At 45.4% G+C, this 21553-nt stretch overlaps 1 protein-coding gene across 4 annotated transcripts in view; it reads left to right on the forward strand.

Annotated features, from left to right (window-relative positions):
• LOC144111110 (DNA-directed primase/polymerase protein-like) overlaps nucleotides 1-13471 on the forward strand; it is a 67217-nt gene extending 53746 nt beyond the window's left edge. The window contains exons 6-7 of one of the 4 annotated variants that reach the window (XR_013309984.1): nucleotides 1902-2495; nucleotides 7630-8532. Coding sequence is in view for 2 of the 4 variants with exons in the window: in XM_077644249.1 (XP_077500375.1) it covers nucleotides 8528-9919 (1392 nt within the window). In the remaining 2 variants the exon portion in view is untranslated. Of the gene's footprint in view, nucleotides 1-1901; nucleotides 2496-7629 lie in introns of those variants that run through there. The other 3 variants (XM_077644248.1, XM_077644250.1, XM_077644249.1) reach the window with 3 other exon arrangements.
• Nucleotides 13472-21553: the final 8082 nt, after the last annotated feature.

Genomic DNA, 21553 nt, shown 5'->3' on the forward strand with positions numbered 1-21553 from the left:
CTTTCTTGAGTCCTCGTCCCTTAGTGCACTGTACAGTTCTGTCATGACAGACGAACAAGCCCAGGTTGCCATGTTAGTCACTTTCTTTTGCTTCTATTTCAGCTTAGTTTAATAGGGCTGTGACGCAGTGCAAACCTTGTGACGTCATCGCAACCTGCCCGCATTTCCAAGTGGCAGTTAAATTAATGATTGGTAGCAAGAGGTTGCTCGGGAAGAGCAACCTGGGTCTTGCACAAGCACAATCGGTGGCTGCACCTGTTACTTCGAGCTTCACCAGGACAGATAACATCTTTTTCGCTAGCGAGCTATCTAATGCTAGCGCACATGCTAACAATGTGGGGAAGCACAAACAGCGAACAGCACGCATCGAGTGTACAGCTCCAGTGCACCTGTTACGTACATTTCCGGCAATCGGGGATAGTGGGACAGAGGAAGAACTGGGAATTGTGCAGCACTATAACTGTCTCTTTCCGAGTCACTGCAATGGCACTACGGAGGAGGACTGGAGCTAGGAGAGAGGAGGCGGGTCTGGAACAGCGGAAGAGCCACACAGATGTGAGTGAAGGAAATGCACATCTGAAAAGAAGAATTAATGATCACATGATGTGACACTACAAATCTGTCTTCCAGTTTTCTAAACACAGGTGTAAACACGACAGAGAGCAGCTCATGACGTTGATGCAACCAACCAAACCGGTTTGCTTTCCTCTTTTCCTGGCTAGGAGCGGTTGGTCTACCTCTTGCATTCAAGCCGCAGCCCTTGGTGCAGTGGTTAGAGTGAGTGCAGGCTCAGTCCTATTGTTTTTGGCTACCGAACATGCTTTATTTGACCCTGAATACGGTTGCAGTCAATGACACAGCTTTCAAGTAATGTTTCGGCTGCACCAAGAACACCAGGACCTATCTGAGTTACAATATACTCATCAGGCAGATGGGTGACGCGATTTCTTGTAAAAGCCACAAGTCCCAAGCATTTTTTTTTAGCAATTAGCAAACACTTTTTATATATAAACATCGTTTTTAGTGAACACATGCTCTTGAACAAAATGAAATGCTGCAGATCATGAGAAAATAGGGGTACCAATGGACGGTCAGCAGCAGTCTGTGCTAAAGGATATGGAGGAGTTGGCTTCCCTGCAATCCATGTATGCTTTCAACCATGTGATCAGGTCTGAACAATAGAGGCATGAGTGGCACAGGAAAAACAAACTTGGAACTCTGGGAGCCTATACACTAACTCTAACTTGACTCCACAGCACTGCAACTTGTGCAAAAAGGGCCATAATCATGTTGCATTAAAGGACCAACTACGCGTCACTCAATGTATAAAAGCGGTGCGCAGTCATATTTGGCTAGCTGGTTGACGCATGCCCAATAGCCGCTGTCAAGCTGGTGATGAAGCTCGGAACACAGAACTCTGTGGCCAGGCTATTGTTCGGCCTAGTGATAGGGATTCTCTGATTGTCATCATGTCTGCCAATACGCAAACGTTAGAGGTGCATGGGCACCGTGCAATGGGCGGGATTTTCATGCATTTACTTACTTAGCCGACCTTTGGGAGCCCCCTGCAATGTTCCCGAAGTGGGCTTTTGTATCCAGCTCTTGCTATGGCGAAAAGCTGTGAAGGTGCTACAAGTGTGGTGGGTGTGAACATGAAATATGAAACAGATTATGGAAGGATGAAACAAAAAACCACGTGTTCTCAGTTTGTGGTTGCTCGAAGTGAATTCGATGTTTTTTTGATGAACTGTGGTAGCATCCGATGGCACAAGCTGCGGATTTCAACTTGATGTTTAGATAATTTGCCGTCGTATTATGGTTTCGTCAGCCAGTTTTGTGTAAGTTGGCTTGGTGGCTGTGCCATGGCAAAGACCACTAATCCGCTCTTCCTGACAATGCAGGTGCTTGTCACGATCATCGTCGCATTTCTGCCTGGCCTGACGACTGCGCAGTCGGGTTCGTCATCCCTACTGATTTATCTTGGCTGTGGCGGATTTGGGGCTGGCTGCGTCAACGTCACCGCTGCCGTCGACACGCCGCCACGGATCTGCCCAACCGTCGCTGCCTCCTGGATCGCCCCATCACAGTCGACATCATCATCTTCAACTATAAAACCGCTGCATCCGTCAACGACACTTCGTGGGCTTGGTGGCTGTGCCATGGCAAAGACCACTAATCCGCTCTTCCTGACAATGCAGGTGCTTGTCACGATCATCGTCGCATTTCTGCCTGGCCTGACGACTGCGCAGTCGGGTTCGTCATCCCTACCGATTTATGTTGGCTGCGGCGGATTTGGGGCTGGCTGCGTCAACGTCACCGCTGCCGTCGACACGCCGCCACGGATCTGCCCAACCGTCGCTGCCTCCTGGATCGCCCCATCACAGTCGACATCATCATCTTCAACTATAAAACCGCTGCATCCGTCAACGACACTTCGTGGGCTTGGTGGCTGTGCCATGGCAAAGACCACTAATCCGCTCTTCCTGACAATGCAGGTTGGTGAACAATACAGCCTGTTCGCTAAGAAAACTAGTAACTACTTCTTAGTGCAGCTACCAAGCCCACAGTGTCTGAGTGCTATCGCTGCCGATTTTGCCCGTTCTCTTCTGTTGTTGTTATCCGGTGATATTGAAACTAACCCCGGTCCTGATTCTGTCGCCATTCTTGCCGAGCTGCAAAAAATTTCAGCCAGTCAATCTCAACTCATCGCTGATGTGGGTGAACTAAAAAACCAACTACTAACGACAAACCAAACCATCTCCAATCTGAACGAAAGAATGACTGATCTCGAGAACCACTACCAAACCCTAAAAACCTTACAAACAGACCTTGATACTGTCCGAACTAACGCCGCCCAGACAGCCAGCTTAGTCTCTGCACTAAAAACACGCCTAGACGACGCCGAAAATCGATCACGGCGGAATAATCTAATATTTTATGGCCTTGAAGACACTAATGCGGCCGAAACATATGCTGAGGCTGAAGAAATCATCATTCGTCACTGCCAGGATCGCCTTAACATATCAATCGACCCTAAAGAAATAGAACGCGCACATCGCCTTGGACGCCACTCTGACGACCGCTGCCGCCCAATAATAACCAAATTCACGTCCTACAAAACTAAAGACAATATTCTCTCAAATGCCCGGAAACTAAAGAACACATCCTATAGCATCGGCGAAGACTTCTCTCGTTCCGTCCAAACCGCGCGTAGCCACCTTGTAGCATTTGCCAAAGCCAAAAAAGCTAAGTTTTCACTTCGCTACAAGACATTGCACATTGGTGCTAAGCGTTACATGTACGATATCTCATTGCAGATGGTTAAAGAGATACCATAGCGGTCACCTCCCCCAAATGTAGTCAATACCCGTCCCCGCACTTTACCAAGCAATCATCTTTCGTTCTCTGTAACCTACACTAATATTCGCAGTCTTATGCCGAAACGAGAACGCGTGTCTAGCTTAGTCATATCATCTAACAGCAGTATGCTGTTACTAACTGAAACCTGGCTTACTAATGATATCACTGATGCTGAAGTTATTGCCGATTTGCCGAATTTTTCTGTTTATCGGAAGGACCGCACAGATTCTCGAGGGGGTGGCTGCTGGACCAGAATTATCTTGTTCACCCATCCGTCTCCCATCTATCTTAGAGATACTGTGGCTTTTGTGCCGTACTTCACCGCATTCAGTCATAATCGGCGTGTGTTATAGGCCTCCGCATCCTAGCCCAAACTTTTCTCGTGAACTTAACAATATGCTAAACCAGCTCATGATATCTTATCCGAACGCGCATATTCTTCTGTTTGGTGATTTTAAATATCCAGGAATAAACTGGCTCAACCGTTCTCATTCACAGCCAATCAGTGCAGAATCAAGGGATTTTCTAGATGTTTGTTTGAACTTTAATCTTTACCAACTAGTAACCAGCCCAACACGCACCGCAGGCGATTCGAGCAACATTTTAGACTTAATACTAAGCTCTCATCCTGACAGTTTGTCATCCATTACATACTTAGAGCCCATTAGCGACCATAAAGTCATTCAAGCCGATTTTTCCTTCCGCACCGAGCGCCATGAAACACAAAAGAAAACAATCACCCTGTATGACAAGGGTAACTACAAAGCCATTAATCATGAACTGAGCATTTTTTTCCCACTCTTCGAAGCCGGTTATAACCAGAGATCTGTTAACGAGAATTGGCTAATATTTAAAAATAAACTTCATGAACTAACACAAAAATTTATCCCTAGAATAACTTTTCGTGAAAATCGCTCTAAACCCTGGTTTTCTAAGACACTAAAAAGACTGGAGAATAAAAAGAAGCGGCTTTTTCGCGCTGCCAAATTTAAAAGCAATTCCGAAGCGTGGGAGAAATACTTTTCAGCCGAAAAAGAATACTTGACTTCCGTCACCAACGCTAAACACTCATTTTTTAACAGCGACCTACCGCGCATGCTATGTGATAACCCCAAAAAATTTTGGCGCGTTATCAATCCCGCACCATCACACTCAGTCACTCTCACTCATGCATCCGGTATTCAAGCCTCCGACACAGAATGCGCTAACATCTTCAATACGGCGTTCTCGTCAATTTTCACCCAGGAGCGCAACCCGCTTCCAAGAATACCTCCTACTAATGCCACCTCACCGATGGACGCAATAACTTTTTCTTCAACTGGCATCTCGTCTTTAATCGAGAAAATGAAACTTTCCTCGTCAGCCGGCATTGACGAGATAAACACTAAACTACTAAAAAACACAAAATGTATCAGTGCAGTGTATCTTGAATTATTGTTTTCGCAATCACTCTCTACAGGTCTCATTCCGGAAAACTGGAAAGTTGGGAAGGTCGTTCCACTCTACAAATCATGTGACAAAAATTCCCCTCTGAACTACCATCCTATTTCTTTAACTAGCGTCCCCTGCAAGATCATGGAACATGTCATATACTCTCAGGTAATGGACTTCTTAGACGCTAACAATTTCTTCCATCCATCCTAGCACGGTTTCCGCAAGGGGTATTCATGCGAAACACAACTAGCCATGTTCCTCAACGACTTACATACTAACCTGGACGCTAACCTTCAAGTTGACGCCATCTTTCTGGATTACGCTAAAGCATTTGATAAAGTTCCACATCAACGTTTAATCCAAAAACTTTCTATTCTAAACATTCATCCTAACGTGCTAAACTGGATCAAGGCCTTCTTAAGAAATCGCTTTCAGTCAGTCATTGTAAATAACCAGTCTTCCAACCCTCTCCCTGTAACATCCGGCGTCCCACAAGGCTCTGTTCTTGCACCCCTATTGTTTTTAATATATATTAATGATCTCTCTCAATACGTATCCTGCCAAATTCGAATGTTCGCTGACGACTGCGTAATTTACCGCCAAGTAACAAACATAACTGATCATGAAGCCCTCCAGCAGGACCTTAACCAAATTGAACAGTGGTGCGCAGATTGGCTTATGACCCTCAACCCTAGCAAATGCAAGCTTCTTTCCATCACCCGTCGCAAAAAGACTCATGCCTTCCAATACAAAATCGCTAACGAGTCCGTAGAATCTGTATCATCTTTCAAATACTTAGGCGTCACATTATCTAATGACCTAACATGGAATGCACATGTTACTAACGTGATATCATCAGCTAACAAAACTCTGGGATTTCTTAAACGTCACCTTCGCCTCACCTCACATCACGTGAAATTGCTCGCCTACAAGTCACTCATTAGACCTAAACTTGAATATGCATCCGCCATACGGGACCCGCATCATATTAACCTCGTAAACGATCTAGAAGCCGTTCAAAACCGCGCTACAAGGTTCATTCATTCTTCTTACTCCTATGACGTCAGTGTTTCAGCCTTAAAAACCAAATCAGCACTATCGCCTCTTTCCGTTCGTCGTCGCATAGCCACGCTATCACTGTACCACAAGTTCTTTTACTCATCACTTAACCGTGCCCCTTACATCACGCCAGCATCATACATTTCTCATCGCACTAGCCACACGCTTCAAGTTTTTCGCCCACGTGCCCGAACTGTTACTTTTTCAGCCTCCTTCTTCCCACGTGCAGCTAAAGATTGGAACGGCCTTCCCCAGCATATCGTCGACATCACCTGTCCTTCATCATTTGCAAGCAATCTAAACAACATTTTTTGTTCATGATCACTGGTGGCATTGTTTTGTGCCTTTTCTGCTAATCCCACCCCTTATGTAATACCCCGCGAGGGGTCTTTAAGGTAATAAAATGAAATGAAATGAAATGAAATTCAGTGGCTACGAAATATTCAGCCGGTTTTCAATATTTGTTTCTCCCGTCCAAATGCAAACTGACAACAACATCCAATTCATATTTAAAATTTAGAATGTTTGCACACTCCTAGTTGACTAAACTGGTTTTGTGAAGTGCATCCAAGTACCAAATTGCACACTTTGTTAACCAAGTGTGATTCCGCCATCTAAAGTGGAGTTTTCTTCAGGGCACTTGTTGTGGAGAAGCTCTGCAACTACACATAAGGTCTGGACTGCTCAGTACGGAATATTTATTCACTGCAAATGTGCGTTAGCATTTACAGCTGCTGATGTGATGCTTTTCATCAGTGCCTTTTTTAACATAGGTTGGCAGTTTGTGGCCCCACATGTATTTGGAATCCTTGTGAGACAAGTGAAAGTGGTTGACACATCAAAAGAAATAGATGTAGAGGTACTGCAACAGCAAAGGCTAGGTTGGGCAACCAATTGCGAACGTGGGCTGTGCTTGTTTAATAAATATGCTGTAAAGATCACTCCAAAAGTATGGCAAGTATTGATCTAAAATGGTTGCTCTGGAAACGTACAAGTCTGGAAGTAGACTTGTACCAGTTTGGAGGTTAAGCTTCGAAAAGCTCATGAGATTTTATTGGGTTCTGCCATACAGCTGAGAATAGTATGCAAGCTTTGGTGAAGAGCTGGAGCTTCGAAGTAGGCCGAGCACAGTGCTGAGGTTAATTACACTTATATTCACTAGTGTGTGTGATTGTGACTGTCTCAGTGAAATATTTCAGCAACATACCAGTCATAAGCGTGAACACAGAGGGAGGGGAAGGGTGGAGGGGCAATAGGGGATGGCACTTAATACGTATGGGACGGGGCACACATATTTTGTTCCATATCTGTCTCTCCCCCTCTCCTTATGGAGAGACCCATGCGCCTATGATACCAATGAAAATGAATTGCAGAATAGGTTGGGGACACTTGCTCAAGGGTTGGATAATGGCTGCCAAGCAGCAAGAATGTATTTTGGTTCAGTGTTGGTGCCATGTACAGTCTGCATCACCCTTGTGTGATGTGCTTGACCAGTGCACTTCCCTGCATTAATATATCGACAAATCGTTGTAGCTTCTAGTTTTTAGAGACAGACCTGCAAGAAGGTGGTCTGAGCACTGTGCTCTGAAACCATGGATGGTTTTCAAACTTTATTTTTTATTGTCTGGTGCACACTGCTCAAGGAGATTGAGGCAGACTGTACTTCTTTGAGCAGAGTCCTGAAGCAAGATTTTGGAAACCTTTTTCTGTGTTTGTGTTGCTGTCGCCTCCTTGCTCTTCACACAACTTTGTCACCCTTCTTCCTTTTCGTTGCAGCATTACTCGCAGGTGTTGGCATCTCCCAGGCATTCTATGAACAGAAATCTTTTCGTCATCTGGCGCAAAGCTGCACCAGTCAGTGAAATTGATGTCCCTGAGCAGTGCTCAGTTGTCCCCAGTAAAGGGCAGGAACCGTTTGAACGACTCTCTTTTATGCGGCTGAAGGAAGATTTGGACAGTCAGGATTGCACTGCAGATGGAGACAAACTCAGTGATGATGAGTGCCAGCCTGGCTCTTGTCATAAAGAGAGTAAGAACAGCAGTGCCTGTACCACGGCTTTGGAGCAAGCAGCACAGGTTCCTGATCCAGCCTGTTGTGTAGACCACAAGTTCCCTGTTGCTCACTTTTCTTCGCAGACTGGCAGTAATGACTGTTCTCTGATACTGGGCTTTGCCGCACACGATAGCGGCCGGGAATTTTCAGTGCATCAAGCCTTCCAATATTTGGGTGAGAGGGAGACATCGGACCAGAAGACAGCTGGGACTGAAGCAGGGAAACACTGTGTTGAGGAAGATGGCACTGTTTTATCGAAAGAACAGGAAGATTGAGAGTGCACAGACGTATTCAAGCGGGACAGGTAGATGAGCAAGTACAGATTAAAAACGGCTGTGCATGATTGAAGAAGGAATCCCGTTATGGCGAGCTAGCATCCCTCACACAGTGCATCCTTTGTATCATTTGTTGAACTGGGTAAGCTGTAGTTCTTTGTGGTTCTGTGCAGGCATGGCATTTTTGTTGGAGCAGCTATATTAGTGCATGGACTTAAGACGTGAATTTTCTTTGGGTCTTTCACACTACTGGTATTGTGAATTTTTGCACGGTCTCTTCTGCTACGTGTGTTGAAGAGGATACCCGCGGAGTGCCGACCGCGTGCGGCTGGACGCCATTTGAGGAATGTGTGCTGACGAGAACGCCCTCGAAGTGCCCTCAACGCCAAAGACCAAGCTGAGGCGTTCCTTCTATGGCAAGAGCCACAAACGTAGTCCTCTGATAGAACGTGTCGAGCAGGCAGCGAATGGGCTGTGTAACGAGCCCGTCAAGATCAACTTCCGCAGCAGCCTACTTGGACCAACAGTCGCCTGGAAGGTGTTCCGGGTCCAAGCGGAAGCACTGACCTTCGCTCGCACTTTGGACGATGATGTGCGGGTCTTCTCGTACGAGCTCCCAAAGAGCGACGTCCCCGGGAAGCGCGCGTACTTGGTCACTCACCCTGTCCACCTGTACAAGGTTCTGCAAATGCGGAAGCCTTCAGATCGCTGTATGTATGAGGTGATTGCTGAGGACGCCCCGTGCAAGCTCTACTTCGACCTTGAGTTCGAGAGGAAGCACAACCCGGGCAGAGATGGAGTTGCCATGGTCGAGGAACTGGTAACCGTTGCGTGCCGCGAGTGGGAAGAGATTTTCGGGGATCCCTGCAGTGCGGACGACGTCCTCTGGCTTGACTCGAGCACCGCCAAGAAGTTCAGCTGCCACCTGATTTTCCAGAGGACGCGCATGTTTCGGGACAACCGCGAAGCGGGCGCCTTCGTCCACCTGCTGTGCGAGAAAATGAAAAATTCGGCGTCGCTCAAGAAGTCCTCCGCGTTGGCCGCCTCCCGGGCTGCGCGGACCACCCCGCTAGTGCGAAACAAGAGTAGCAGCGAGGTGCTATTCTGCGACGAGGGTGTCTACACTCGGAACCGGAACTTCCGCTTGTTCCAGTGCACCAAGTTAAACAAGGACACACCCCTCGTACTGTCCGAGAACGATCGCTATGTTCGTTCTCTGGGAAAACCGCGGGATGATAAAGACATCTTCCTGGACAGCCTCATCACGTGGCCTCCAGAGGCCGGCTTTAGACGTGGCCTTCTCCAGCTTTCCAACGGCAACGACTATGCCAAAGTGAAACAGATCGGCGGCGGGAAAACTGTGTTTGCGACATCAACCAAGCAAGACAGTGTCAGGTCGTTGAGCTCGCCGTATCCAGAAATTGACGCGTTCATACGAAGCATCATCGCTCCACGTGGTACCATCCGCCAGGTGTCACACTTTTTCGAATCCGACACTCTGGTGTATGATGTGCTTGGTTACCGCTACTGCGAAAATATCGGCCGCGAGCACCACAGCAACGGCATCATGTACGTGGTTGACGTGAATGTGGGCAGCTTCTACCAAAAATGCTATGACCCTGACTGCCGCGCAGTTTCCTTTCGCTCCACCCCGCGCCCTCTACCGCCCGAATGCCTGCCGTCCTTTTGGCTAGAGCAGATACCGGACGAAATGCTCACTGGTGACGTGAAGTTTTAGGCTTTGCTAGCAGTATTCCTGTACATCTTTGTTGGTATACACCTGCACGTGCATTCTACTAATGATTTGTGTTCTGTAGATTTTGCTGCATCCGCAAGTGCCATACACGAGCATTTGACATTGTGATGCGTTCTTTTGGCTCTTTTGATGCTGGCTATGAAATTAGGCGGCTTTAAAGTGAATGAGTTGTGTACATAGGTAGCTGCTGTTATTATGTACTGGTGTTTCTGTCCCCACCACTGCAAGTGCGAGATGAGAACTGTATTCTTATAGTCGCTATTTAATGTGGGTCTTTGGATGTTGTGCTGCGGCAATAAAACGTGCCTAGGCTTATGATCTGTCCCCTTCCCTGGAGGTCACGCACGGCAGCCAACTCAAGAGCAGCTGCGCTGGTCTCATGCGAAGGCTTCGCACTCATGCCGCGCAGCGTGTGAGTGCAACGGGCACTAAGCCAGACAGCTGTGCCAATATTTGCTGTCTGAAATGTGAGGGCACTGAGTCATCAGGCAGCGTGTTTGTGGGCAGTGTTTGTACCATGGAGCTTTTTTTCTTCCATGGTTTGCATTGTGAACAGAGGGCGCCCGCGGACGCCAGAACTTTGTCTGTGCCGTCTGCTGCCCTGGACGGTACGCTGATGTCGTTTGAGAACTGCCTTCCATGCAGAGATGTTTTAGCTGTCTAGTGAGCGTGTGTACACGTTGCTCGCTGCGTTGCGTGCGCTGTGAACGGTGCAAACGCGACACTTTTTGCATGCCATAGTGTCCCTCAAGAGCACGTTTATGCAGTGGCGCCATCTAATGACAAGTCAGAGCATATCAGCGGTTGGAAAAACTTTTATCTGTAATTATTGATGACAAGGGTGGGTGCACTGTGAGTCTTTTTTTTATGTTTCAACAAGAAAAACTACGCAAATGAAGGTAATGTGGCTGCAGCGAAAGGTGCCTCGATGGCCAGTGCCACTTTCAGGGTGAAAGACAGCTCTCGGCGGCGGCATGCTGGGTCCCACTTTCTCTTTCGGCTGCACTGAGTGCAATGCGGCGGCTGGCCCTTTGGAAGAGAAAACTATCACTACTGCGTGGATCTCTGCAAATTTGCTGTTCTGCCAAAACAAGGTGGTACCAGAGATTGTATAGGGTAGGGCGGGGTAAAATGGGACAAGGGACAAAATGAGATGTCGCGCCTAGCGTCATCTAGCGTAAAATTTTATATAGTATGTAGGTTTGTTAAATGACCAACAGCTGCCACAAAGTACGCACTCAATACGTGTTAAAAACAACTCGGATCTTGTGATGCGTACTTCCATAAAAAATTCAGTGCGTGTTAAAAACGACGGGAATCTTGTTGCACACTTCCATCAAAAATTCTGCATTGACTTTAGTGAAGCGGCTGTCCCTTCAAAAATGCGCCAGATCCTGACGTCCCGTTCTTTTCAAGCCTTGCAGCAACGCAGCTGGGTGACTCCACGAGTGATCAAACTGCCCAAATATTTGAAATTTTAATATTCTTGCTTATTTTATATATTGGGCACAGGTTATCCAGCAGGCCAACAGTGCATTTTGTTTCATGAAAATGCTAATATTTCAGGAGAACAAAATTGTAAAGGACGTTTATGTAGAGACAGCATTTGATTCGATGCCCTTGTGGATAACCTAAATATAGAACAACTATGGAATATTTTAAAACAAAAACTGTTTGATCTACGCGAAGCTTGTGTACCGTCAAGAATTCTAGAAGAGCTCAGGACAAACCATGGTTTAATGCTGAGTTGCGTGCATTAATTCGAAGGCAGCGCCGATTGTATCAGTGGTACAAGGAATCTAAGTCGTCGGAGTGTTTGGCCTTGCTGAAAGGAATAAAAATTGAATTCAGACGAAAATCCTGCATTGCAAAAAGACTTGTATTTTTTGTATCTATGCGAAAGGCTTGTCACGAACACCAAACAATTTTGGAGGTATGTGAAACATAATGGCACATAAAGATACTTTGTACCAGTTTTAAAAAATGGTGTGGAAATCATTTCTCACAACGCGGAGAACGTTAAATGTTTTAGTCGTTATTTTCCATCTGTATTTATGCCGTCTAGTTCACGTGAGGTCTTTCTTTGTCTGCAGAGATTGACCGTATGCAGTAAGTCACTTTTTGTGTTAGTGGAGTCTGTAAATTGTTGAAAGATGTGAACCAGGCCAAGACGTGTGGTCCTGATGACATTCCCGCAGCAATTGCAAGAAATTGCACGGATACGTTATGCTTTTACTTTACGCGGTTGTTCCAAAAGTCCCTCAATGAAATTGTCTTGCCATGTGATTGGAAGTTAGCGCGAGTTGTTCCTATTTATAAGAGTGGTATGAGAAACTCCGTTCAGAACTACAGACCAGTTTGATGTAGTTGCACATAGCCTCCTCACTAAGCTAGAAGCTTATAAGCTTGACTATAATATTAAATGGATTGCCGAATATTTTTCATTACGGAGACAGGCTGTTGTTCTGAACGGTGTTTTTCCCCAATATACACCAGTGACTTCGGGAGTTCCCCAGTGTTCTGTGTTGTGTCCACGGTTGTTTTTGTTATATATTAATATTTCAATTAGTACAAGGTCTTCATATAGAATGTTTGCTGATGATTGTGTTGTTTATAGAGTAATTAGTGGAAATTCTGATTCCCAAGACTTGCAAGATGATTTAGATACCATAGCAGGTTGGTGTGCACGTTGGTATGGTAAATAAAACTGTTCACATCACCTTTACAATAAAACGCACTTGCCATCCGTATAGCCATGGAATTGGTGACATTACCTTGGGCACAAGTAAGGAATTTAAATATCTGGGGGTCTTTTTTTACATCTGATGTACGGTGGAGCAGGCACGTTAACTATATTGGAAATAGGGCGGCATCAGTTTTGGGTTTCTTGAGGAATTGCAGTCATCTTCTAGGTAACTTAAAAGCCCAGCTCTATTTCAGTCATGTTCGACCAATACTTGTGTATGCATGTGTTTGTTGGGATCCACACACAGATGAGCTTATAGACAAATTAGAAAAAATCCAGAACAGGGCAGTCAGTTTTGTTCTTGGAAATTACAGCCTGAAACTTAGCATGACAGAAAACAAATATGAACTTCAATGGCAAGAGCTAAAGGATCGTAAAAGAAATGCTAGATTAAAATTTTTCAATAACATTTATTACTTAAAACAGGAATCAGCACGAAAAATATATCCAGGCACCAAATTATATATCGAAGCGGCTGGACCACAATTTGAAGGTCTGGGAATTTTCTTGTAGGGGTGACGTCTTGCGTTACTCTTTTTTTGTTAGAAATGTGCGAGAATGGAACAGTTTGCCATCAAGCACTGTATATTTCGATGAGCAATTCTTTTTCCATGCATTGAAATAATATGTAAAGTGACAGTTTACTTTTGTAGCCCCCCTGTGTAATGCCCTACGGGCGATGCAGGTATCCAATAAATAAATAAATAAATAACATTTTCAAGCACAGCTCAATTTCGCAAATTTGCAATGACATATGAATCTAGTTATGAAAACCGCGATGAATATGTTTTTGTGCTAAATGTACAGGTGAGAAGGAATATAACAGCTTAATTCCGCCATTTTTAGGAAATTGTCGCTTACTGCAAAAAATTTCGAAAACGACATGTCTAAAATAAGCCTATTTTCATGAATTTTTTTCTTCGTAAATATAAAGCACATTTCCTGCAAATTTTCACAATAGATAAGCATCGAGATGCTAAAAGATTGTAGCGAATTTCGTTGTTATATAATCAAGGGAAGTTCCAGAATTAATGCCATAAATCTGACATTTTGAATATAGTAGTGTTTCAAAAATGAGGAAAAAACCCATCTCCAATTTTTCTGAACACTCCTGAAACAAATCTCTAGAAGGAGGCAAAAAAGAATACGTGAGAACTTGCTGCATTGTTTTGTTTCCAATAATATTATGCAATCTCAAACTTGTAGCTTTTTGAGCATTGGCAGGAGCGCCTAAATGAGGGGGCGGAAGCGGCAAACATGCCCTCCGCTGCTCTAAATTTTACCCAAATCCCGACAGACCATTTCCATCAAGTGAGAGCGTACCTTATTAGCTTTTAGTGGACGAACACCGATCTGTGACATCAGCAGGATTCGATAGCGCCGCTATCCCCATATGCGGGTAAAAACTTAAAAACTTGGAGTGCGGCTCATAGGAATGCATGTAAAGAAATGTTTGTATGTAATTTTCTGACTGCACAGTGCATCTTTGAAGTCGTGTGTGTACCCAGGCTCTTGCTTTGTTGTTACACTCCAGGCATACTGTGGCTAATTTTCTAATTCGCGTTTGATTTAAAAATACATATTGGTTTCATTTTTAGTCACTGTTCATTTCTTTTGATTGGCTATGCTAGTATATGCTGGATTGGTTATAGCTATACTGGAGTAGTCATTTCCTCAATTTATGTACAATCACAGAGCCTTCAGAATGAGTAAATGAGGCCGTCCTTCATTAATAAAAGATGAGAATGTGGATTTGTAAAATGTCTCTGGCAAGCACTTATTGTGATGTTATAAAAAAGAGAACATTGCCGTTCAAATGGCGTCGTATACTTCCACGTTCCGTTCTACTATGTAGTCAGCTTTTTTTAATGAGGCAATCTTACAGGTGCACTGTGCAGTCAGAAAATTACATTGAGCGCTTTTCTTTACATGCATTCCTATGGGCCGCACTCGCATTTTTTACTCGAATGCAGGTATAGCGGCGCTACTGAATCCTGCTTATGTCACAAATCGGTGCTTGTCCACCAAAAAAGTAACCAGGTACGCTCTCACTTGATGGAAAAGGTCTCAGTCTTGGATCTGGGAAAATTTAGAGCAGCGGAGGGCGTGTTTTCCGTTTCCGCCCCCTCGTTTAGGCTCTCCTGCCGATGCTCAAAAAGCTAAAGGTTTGAGCTTGCATAATATTATTGGAAACAAAACAATGCAACATGTTCTCTTGTATTCTTTTTTGCCTCCTTCTATAGATTTGTTTCTGCAGTTTTAAGAAAAATTGGAGATGGGGTTTTTCCTATGATTTTTGAAACACTACTATATTCAAAAATGCCGGATTTAAGGCAGTACCTCTGGAACTTCTCTATTTTATATAACAATGAAAGTCGTTACAATCTTTTAGCACCTCGATGCTTATCTATTGTGCAAGTTTGTAGGAGATGAGCTTTAAATTTACAGAGAAAAAACTTCCTTAAAATAGGCTCGTTTGAGACTTGTGTCGTTTTTGAAATTTTTTTCCATAAGCGACAACTTCCTCGAAATCACGAAAATAAACCTGATATATTCCTTTTTACCTATACATTTAGCACAAAAATATATCTATCGTGGCTTTCATATCTAGATTCTTACGTCATTGCAAATTTGCGAAATTGAGCTGTGCTTGAAGACGCTGTCTCTGGCACGACGTCCTTTGCAATTTTTTACTCCTGAAATATTAGAATTTTCACAAAACAAGATTCATGGTTGGCCTGCCTAATAATGTATCGACAATATATAGAATAATTGAGAAAATTAAAAATTTGAAATATCTAGACAGTTCGATCGCTCGTGGAATCACCCAGATATGAATTACAGTGACAAGGTACATATTTGTTTTGTTAATGTGTCTCCTTGGCTAGCTGTGGCAAAAAATTTACTTAGAGAAACTGTCAGCCCAAAAAGAGCTTGGATAGCAGTGGTTTCTGCAACATAATAGAGGAGTGAAAGGAAAAATAAAAACAAGAGTGCAAACAACACGGTGCAAAAATACAATAATAAGAGCGGTTTTGTACAGCGTGATATGAGCATCCCTTCGAAAACTTTCTTTCTTGGACGGTCCTACAATGCTTATTTAACATTATGTGTGATGGAGTTCCATTGGTGTACATGTGTTTGTCTACTGGTGTTTTGTCATTCTTAATATAAAACAGATTGAACGTTTTTATTTTCGTTTAGAATGGGGAAATTTGCTCCTGCCTCCGATACTTAGAAAAGATGAAACACAGTACTCGTCTTTGCACGTGCTCCGGTTTAGATGCCAGGGACTAAGTGCGGGGTCCCAGTCTTCACAAGTGTGCTTCTTCATTGGATGTACTGTCATTTTGTAAGCTATCAGTTTTTCTTCTGATGTGCCAAGTCTAAGTGTACGTCTTAAGTATTCTATTTGCTTTCCTTAATAAGTTTTCTATATGCGTGGTCCAACTTGTTTCGTATTAATTGTAATACTAAGGAACTGTTATCCGTGACCTTCGATAAAGTGCATTTTTGTAATGCATAGCTATAGTGCAGAGGTTTGTGCTTATGGGAAATTGTCATAAATACCGTTTTCTTCAAGTTCAAAGAAATTTGCTAGTCATTACACCAGTCGTTTATTCTTATTAATTGATCGTTAACTCTAATCTGGTTGGCTACTGCTTTTACTTCAGTATAAATAATGCATTCGTCAGCAAAGAGTTTTGCTTCCACAGATGACAAAAAATCGGGTTGTTCACATAAACCAAGAACCGCACTGCACGCTACATATACCCGAAGTAGAAGCTTCTATCCATCAGACAATTTGTTGTTCTGTAGAAGAGTTCTTAGCTTCAATGCTAGTTTTTGGCAAATGACAGAATCAAAGGCCTTTTTGAATCGAGGATTATTATATCTTTTTGACTGCAGTGATCCAGTTCCTCATTGATATCATGTACTGTTTCCATTACCTATGTGACAGTTGACAATCCTTGGCGGAATCCGTGCTGGCAGTTACTGAAGAATTTGTCTCTAAATGTTTTCAAAACATGTTTGGAAATAATGTGCTCTAAGATTTTTACAAGCACTGGACGTGGGCGCAATTGACCGGTAGGTGGACACGCACTTGCATCACTACTTTTCAATATGGAGATTATGTTACTCATTCTTCTGTCTTTAGGGAGTGTGCCAGAGGTTAGTGACTTATGCAATATCAGCAAGAGGTATTTAGCGGACCAGTCGACCAGAGAAGCATTTGGAATTTCATCAGGGCCTGCCGATATCATTTTCTTGTGGTTGAGGAACTGCATTAAGATTTCTTCAGTGCTCAGTTCAGTCTTGCCAAGTGGAAAGTGTTGACTGGTCAGCTGGTAGTCTAGAACCCGGTTATCTGTGGTAAAAACACTGGAGAAGTATTGTTTGAAACAGTTACCTATTTCTTGTTTGGGAGTGTAGCGGTATCTGTTGTAACCTCCGAAACTAACTTTTTAAAAAGAGCTAGCTGTCTCCAAAATTTGTCTGGTGATTCACATAGCTACTTCTGCAGAGTAACAATATAGTATTTGTGTTTAGAATATTTTATAAGGAGCTTCAGTCGATCGCTCAAAGAGGCAATATCATCCAATAATGCTGAGTTATGCCTGTTGCGTAAAGCTCTCCTGCATCGTCTAAGTTTGTGCTTTACGTTGATAATATTCCTCGTTATCCGAGGGTTGTTCATTCGTCGCTTTTTAGTCTTTAGTGGCACATAATACATTTTACACCGTAGTTTTAATTTAAACAACAGTTCATTAACAGTTACTAACATATTCATACTTAAAGCCATAGAAAGGGATGTTTGAGCTAGGCTTTAAAATGCTTGCGCTATGTAGAGTACCGGCCACCGAGCGTCCACGCCGCATACGAGACCTCAAAATCGAGCGGGAAATTTAAAACACATTTTTAAAAATTCCCCCTTTCGCAGCGACGCGCGGTACCGGGCTTTGGCGCGAAACCTGGCATACGACGTCATTTTTAAAAATTCCCGCTTTCGCACCTCGCAGCGACGCGCGGTGCGCTAGCGGGAATTTTTAAAAATATATTGTAAATTTCTCGCTCGATTTTGCGGTCTCGTATGCGGCATGGACGCTCGGTGGCCTGTACTCTACATAGTGCAAGCATTTTAGCAAGTGACGTCAGCAGCCGGGGGTTATCATTGGTTCACAGCGCCAAATTCTTTCAGACGTCACGCGCTACCGCGGCCACGGATCCACGCACGCCGAAGCCGGCGAGGGTAGGGGAGGGGCCGAGAGGGTGAGGCTAAAGCCCCTAGATCAGCTTTCTTTTTTAGAAAAGCTCGTGAAGGGACTTAAGGTGAGGCCGGCGGACGAGCGCCGCCGTTTTGGTGTGCGAGAGAGGGAAAGACGCGGAAGTTCAAATTTTGTCCGCATATAACTCAGCTTCGACAAAACGCATTGAAATAATTCTTGCTGGAGGATAATCATGAAGCGGCATCTTTTAACATCCCATACATATCGCAACTTTATTCAGAGCCTCTTTCTGGGGCCCTTTAAGGTCACAAAATCCCCGTATTGCAGGCCTAACTCATAAAGAATAGCCGAATCGTCAGCCATATTGAAGCCATGTTGAGACAGTCTCTTCTATTTGAAAGAACAGGCTCACAGTCATACTAACAGTTGAATGATCGGACTGCCTGGCAGTACTTCCACAGTGTTTGGTCGGGATGCAACGTTTTCACTGAAAAAATGTGATTAAGTACTGTTGCCTTGTGTTCTCTTGTAGTTGTAAACTCTGTATGAAACCGTAAGAAAAGCATAGATCGGTAATTGCCAGTGATACTTCATGGTCACGTGCTCCAGGAATAGTTTCCTCCCATTCAACACTGGTGGCTTTATGATCCGCGTCTCATTCGGGAGGTGTTGGGTTCGATCATCGGTGCCAGCGGGGACTCACCGGTTTTCTAAAGGGTACAAGATTTCCGCCGGCCTGGTGCTCGGCTTTTCGGGGTGGAATATGCTCGGCGAATGAGCCATAAGTGGGCTTTTACCGCATGAGGTGGATTTAGGGTTGCATGGCGGCGAAACGAACCGCTGGCCGGTCAACGCAACTGTTTGGTCGAAGACCCTTTCTTCAAGCATTTCACCCCCGAAAAGCCAAGTACGAGACTGGGGATCAAACCTAGCAAAAAGTTGGCTGCTCGTGCCAACAGGGCGATTTCCCAAGCAGAGCTGGGTCCACTTTCAGAGAGTTGAGGTCCTGTGATGGCCGAGCACCGGACTGTAAGCGCCCTAGTACCTACTTCATCGGTAGGCACCCGGCGACACCGAAGTGCCTCCCACGATCTTGGCGGATGCTCAACCACGAGGCCATAATTATATTTTTATTTTCTACGTGCAGGTTATGCAGAAAATCGCCTAAATGCTCGATATAATTTGCCTCAGTTCCTGGAGGCTGATACACTGCTCCTTAATCATTTCATGCACGCCAAGAAAAATCTTGCACCATGCACATTCTGTGCCACCTGCACTTTTTTTTAAAGGTTTGGGTATTTCATTTTATCGAGAAAAGTAGCTACGCCACCACCCCCACAATGTCGATTGTTCCAATCCCATTGTACTCAGGTGGGCTTATGTCGCAATTAAATATGTCGGCACGTAGCCATGTTTCTGTCATAACTACTGCATCTAGCTGCCCATGTGCATCCAAAAAGGATGGAATGTCGCAGTACAACATTTATCAAACATTTCCAGACCGTAAAGGCTGGACACAGAAACACAAGCAAAAGGGCAGTGCTCTCAATAAGGGTCCAGGAACGTTTTTTTCGACAGTGTTAGGCAGAAACAAAAAACAATCATAGCACTTTGTTCCCAGAAAGGTAACTGGGGAGAACGTTTTGGGACCAACGCTTTTCAGCAAGAATAAAAATCGACTCCCCGCTTTCTCCCTCGCGACACAAGCTGCGGTGAGAGAAGGTTCTGCTCTTGCACTCGCCGTTTCGAGAGATCAAACAGTTTCGCTCGAACAGCCGAAGGAAGCATGCAGTTAACCCCGCATCTCTATCGGCGCATGCGTTTCTCGAGTACGTGGCCGTCGGCTCCATGCTGCAGGCAGACGACGGCGGTCTGCCTTTCCGTCGCGCCGCCGGAAGCGGCGGTCACCAACATGCCCGTTTTCTATAGTGTTTCCCGCTTCAACACGGTGCGGTGGTCCCTGCAGGCACTTCCAACTACCAACAGTCCTCGTTGCGCCGCTGTCCAGCAGAGGTGCAGTAATGGCCTCTCGTCGCTCGACCGCCTTCCTCGCTGGACGGAAGCCATCTTGCGCACACTTATTCGCGCAGCCCCTAGCCGTTCCCGCGCAAGCCCCAGCGTGCGGCAGCTCTTGCACTCATCACTAGGCTGTCATGGACTTCGTTCCCGCGCACCTCGGCGTGCTCACATAATTCCTTTGGGACTGACGCAGCGGCGGCGCATCGGAAGTCCTTTGCGCAGCTTCACGGCCCTACTCCACGATGCTGCTGTTCCAGGCGGCGTTCGCGGCCGCGGATTTCAAGGCAATGGGCGACTCCTAGCATGCACACTGCATTCCTTAGCGCCTCCGACGACTGTGGCGTGTTGTTGATGGCAGCGTGGCCGTCCACTGCGGTCATAGGCGGGAGAGATCTTCGGAGGCCCACCACTCTTGCTGCGAGTGCCCATGGATTAACCTGCTCTACCTACATTGCCGTCCTGTCGCAACGGTATGGTTTGTGTTGTGTTCGCGTCGTATTGCGGTCTGCTGTACCATGGGTGCGGCGCGCCAGGGCTCCTACCCCAAGACGTTTTGGCTCCAAGCATTATTACCTCCACACTTAGTCACAGGAAAATAAAAATTTGGAGGACGCTTAAGCTTCGTCTTTAAGAGTGAGACGCGACAGCGTCTTGCAGCGTTGCCAAGGGGTCCACGGAACGCCATCACCCGTTCCGCTCGACGCGTGGCCCGTTGGAGAATTTAAGGAAAGGACGCCTTTCTCACGTATCTCGTTGGACACCCGAACCGGGCCGTAAGGGAAGCAAAATTAAATGAAAATTGTTTTTAAGGAAAGGAAATGACGCCTGTTACAATTCTCGCTGGACACCCTACCGCGCTGTAATAATAATTGGTTTTGGGGGAAAGGAAATGGCGCAGTATCTGTCTCATATCGCTGGACACCTGAACCGCGCTGCAAGGGAAGAGGTAGAGTGAAAGAAGAAAGGAAGTGAGAGGTGCCGTACTGGATGGCTCCGGAATAATTTCGTCCACCTGGGGATCTTCAACGTGCACTGACATCGCACAGCACACGGGCGCCTTAACGTTTTTCCTCCAAGGGAAGGAAAATCTCTCCATTACGGCGCGGTTCAGGTGTCCACTGAGATGTGACATATACTTAGGGTTGTTCGTTTTCGGGTAAAGCCCGAATTTACCCGATTTTTGCACCCCGAACGTGTTCCTAAAATATCGGGTAAAACCTGATTTTTCCCGATTTCTGAAACAACTGTGCCCACGGAATTGCTGTGCCTCCAGTTGGCGCGCAGGCGAGAGGCGGCCAAAGCGGCCGACAGACAGACAATCGTTGATTGCAGGGCCCGTGGCGCCATCTAACGTCGGAGTCCCGAACACAGCGCCTGCAGCTTGGGCACGCGCAGCGGCGATATTTACACGTCGTGCATTCGCAGCACTGCTGACTAGCGTTCACGATGGGAAGAAAACGAAAGACATTGGATGATTGGTGCAAAGAACACGAGGATTTACAGACTACAACAAAAGACTGAAGGCAGCCGCGCGCTGGTGTGCAAGTACTGCAACACCGAGATGGTCACCGATCCAGCGAAGAAGCCCTACGACCGAATTCGCGAGCATCTCGCGTCATCGCG

This window comes from Amblyomma americanum, chromosome 11 (assembly GCF_052857255.1).
Source record: "Amblyomma americanum isolate KBUSLIRL-KWMA chromosome 11, ASM5285725v1, whole genome shotgun sequence".
NCBI lineage: Eukaryota > Metazoa > Arthropoda > Arachnida > Ixodida > Ixodidae > Amblyomma > Amblyomma americanum.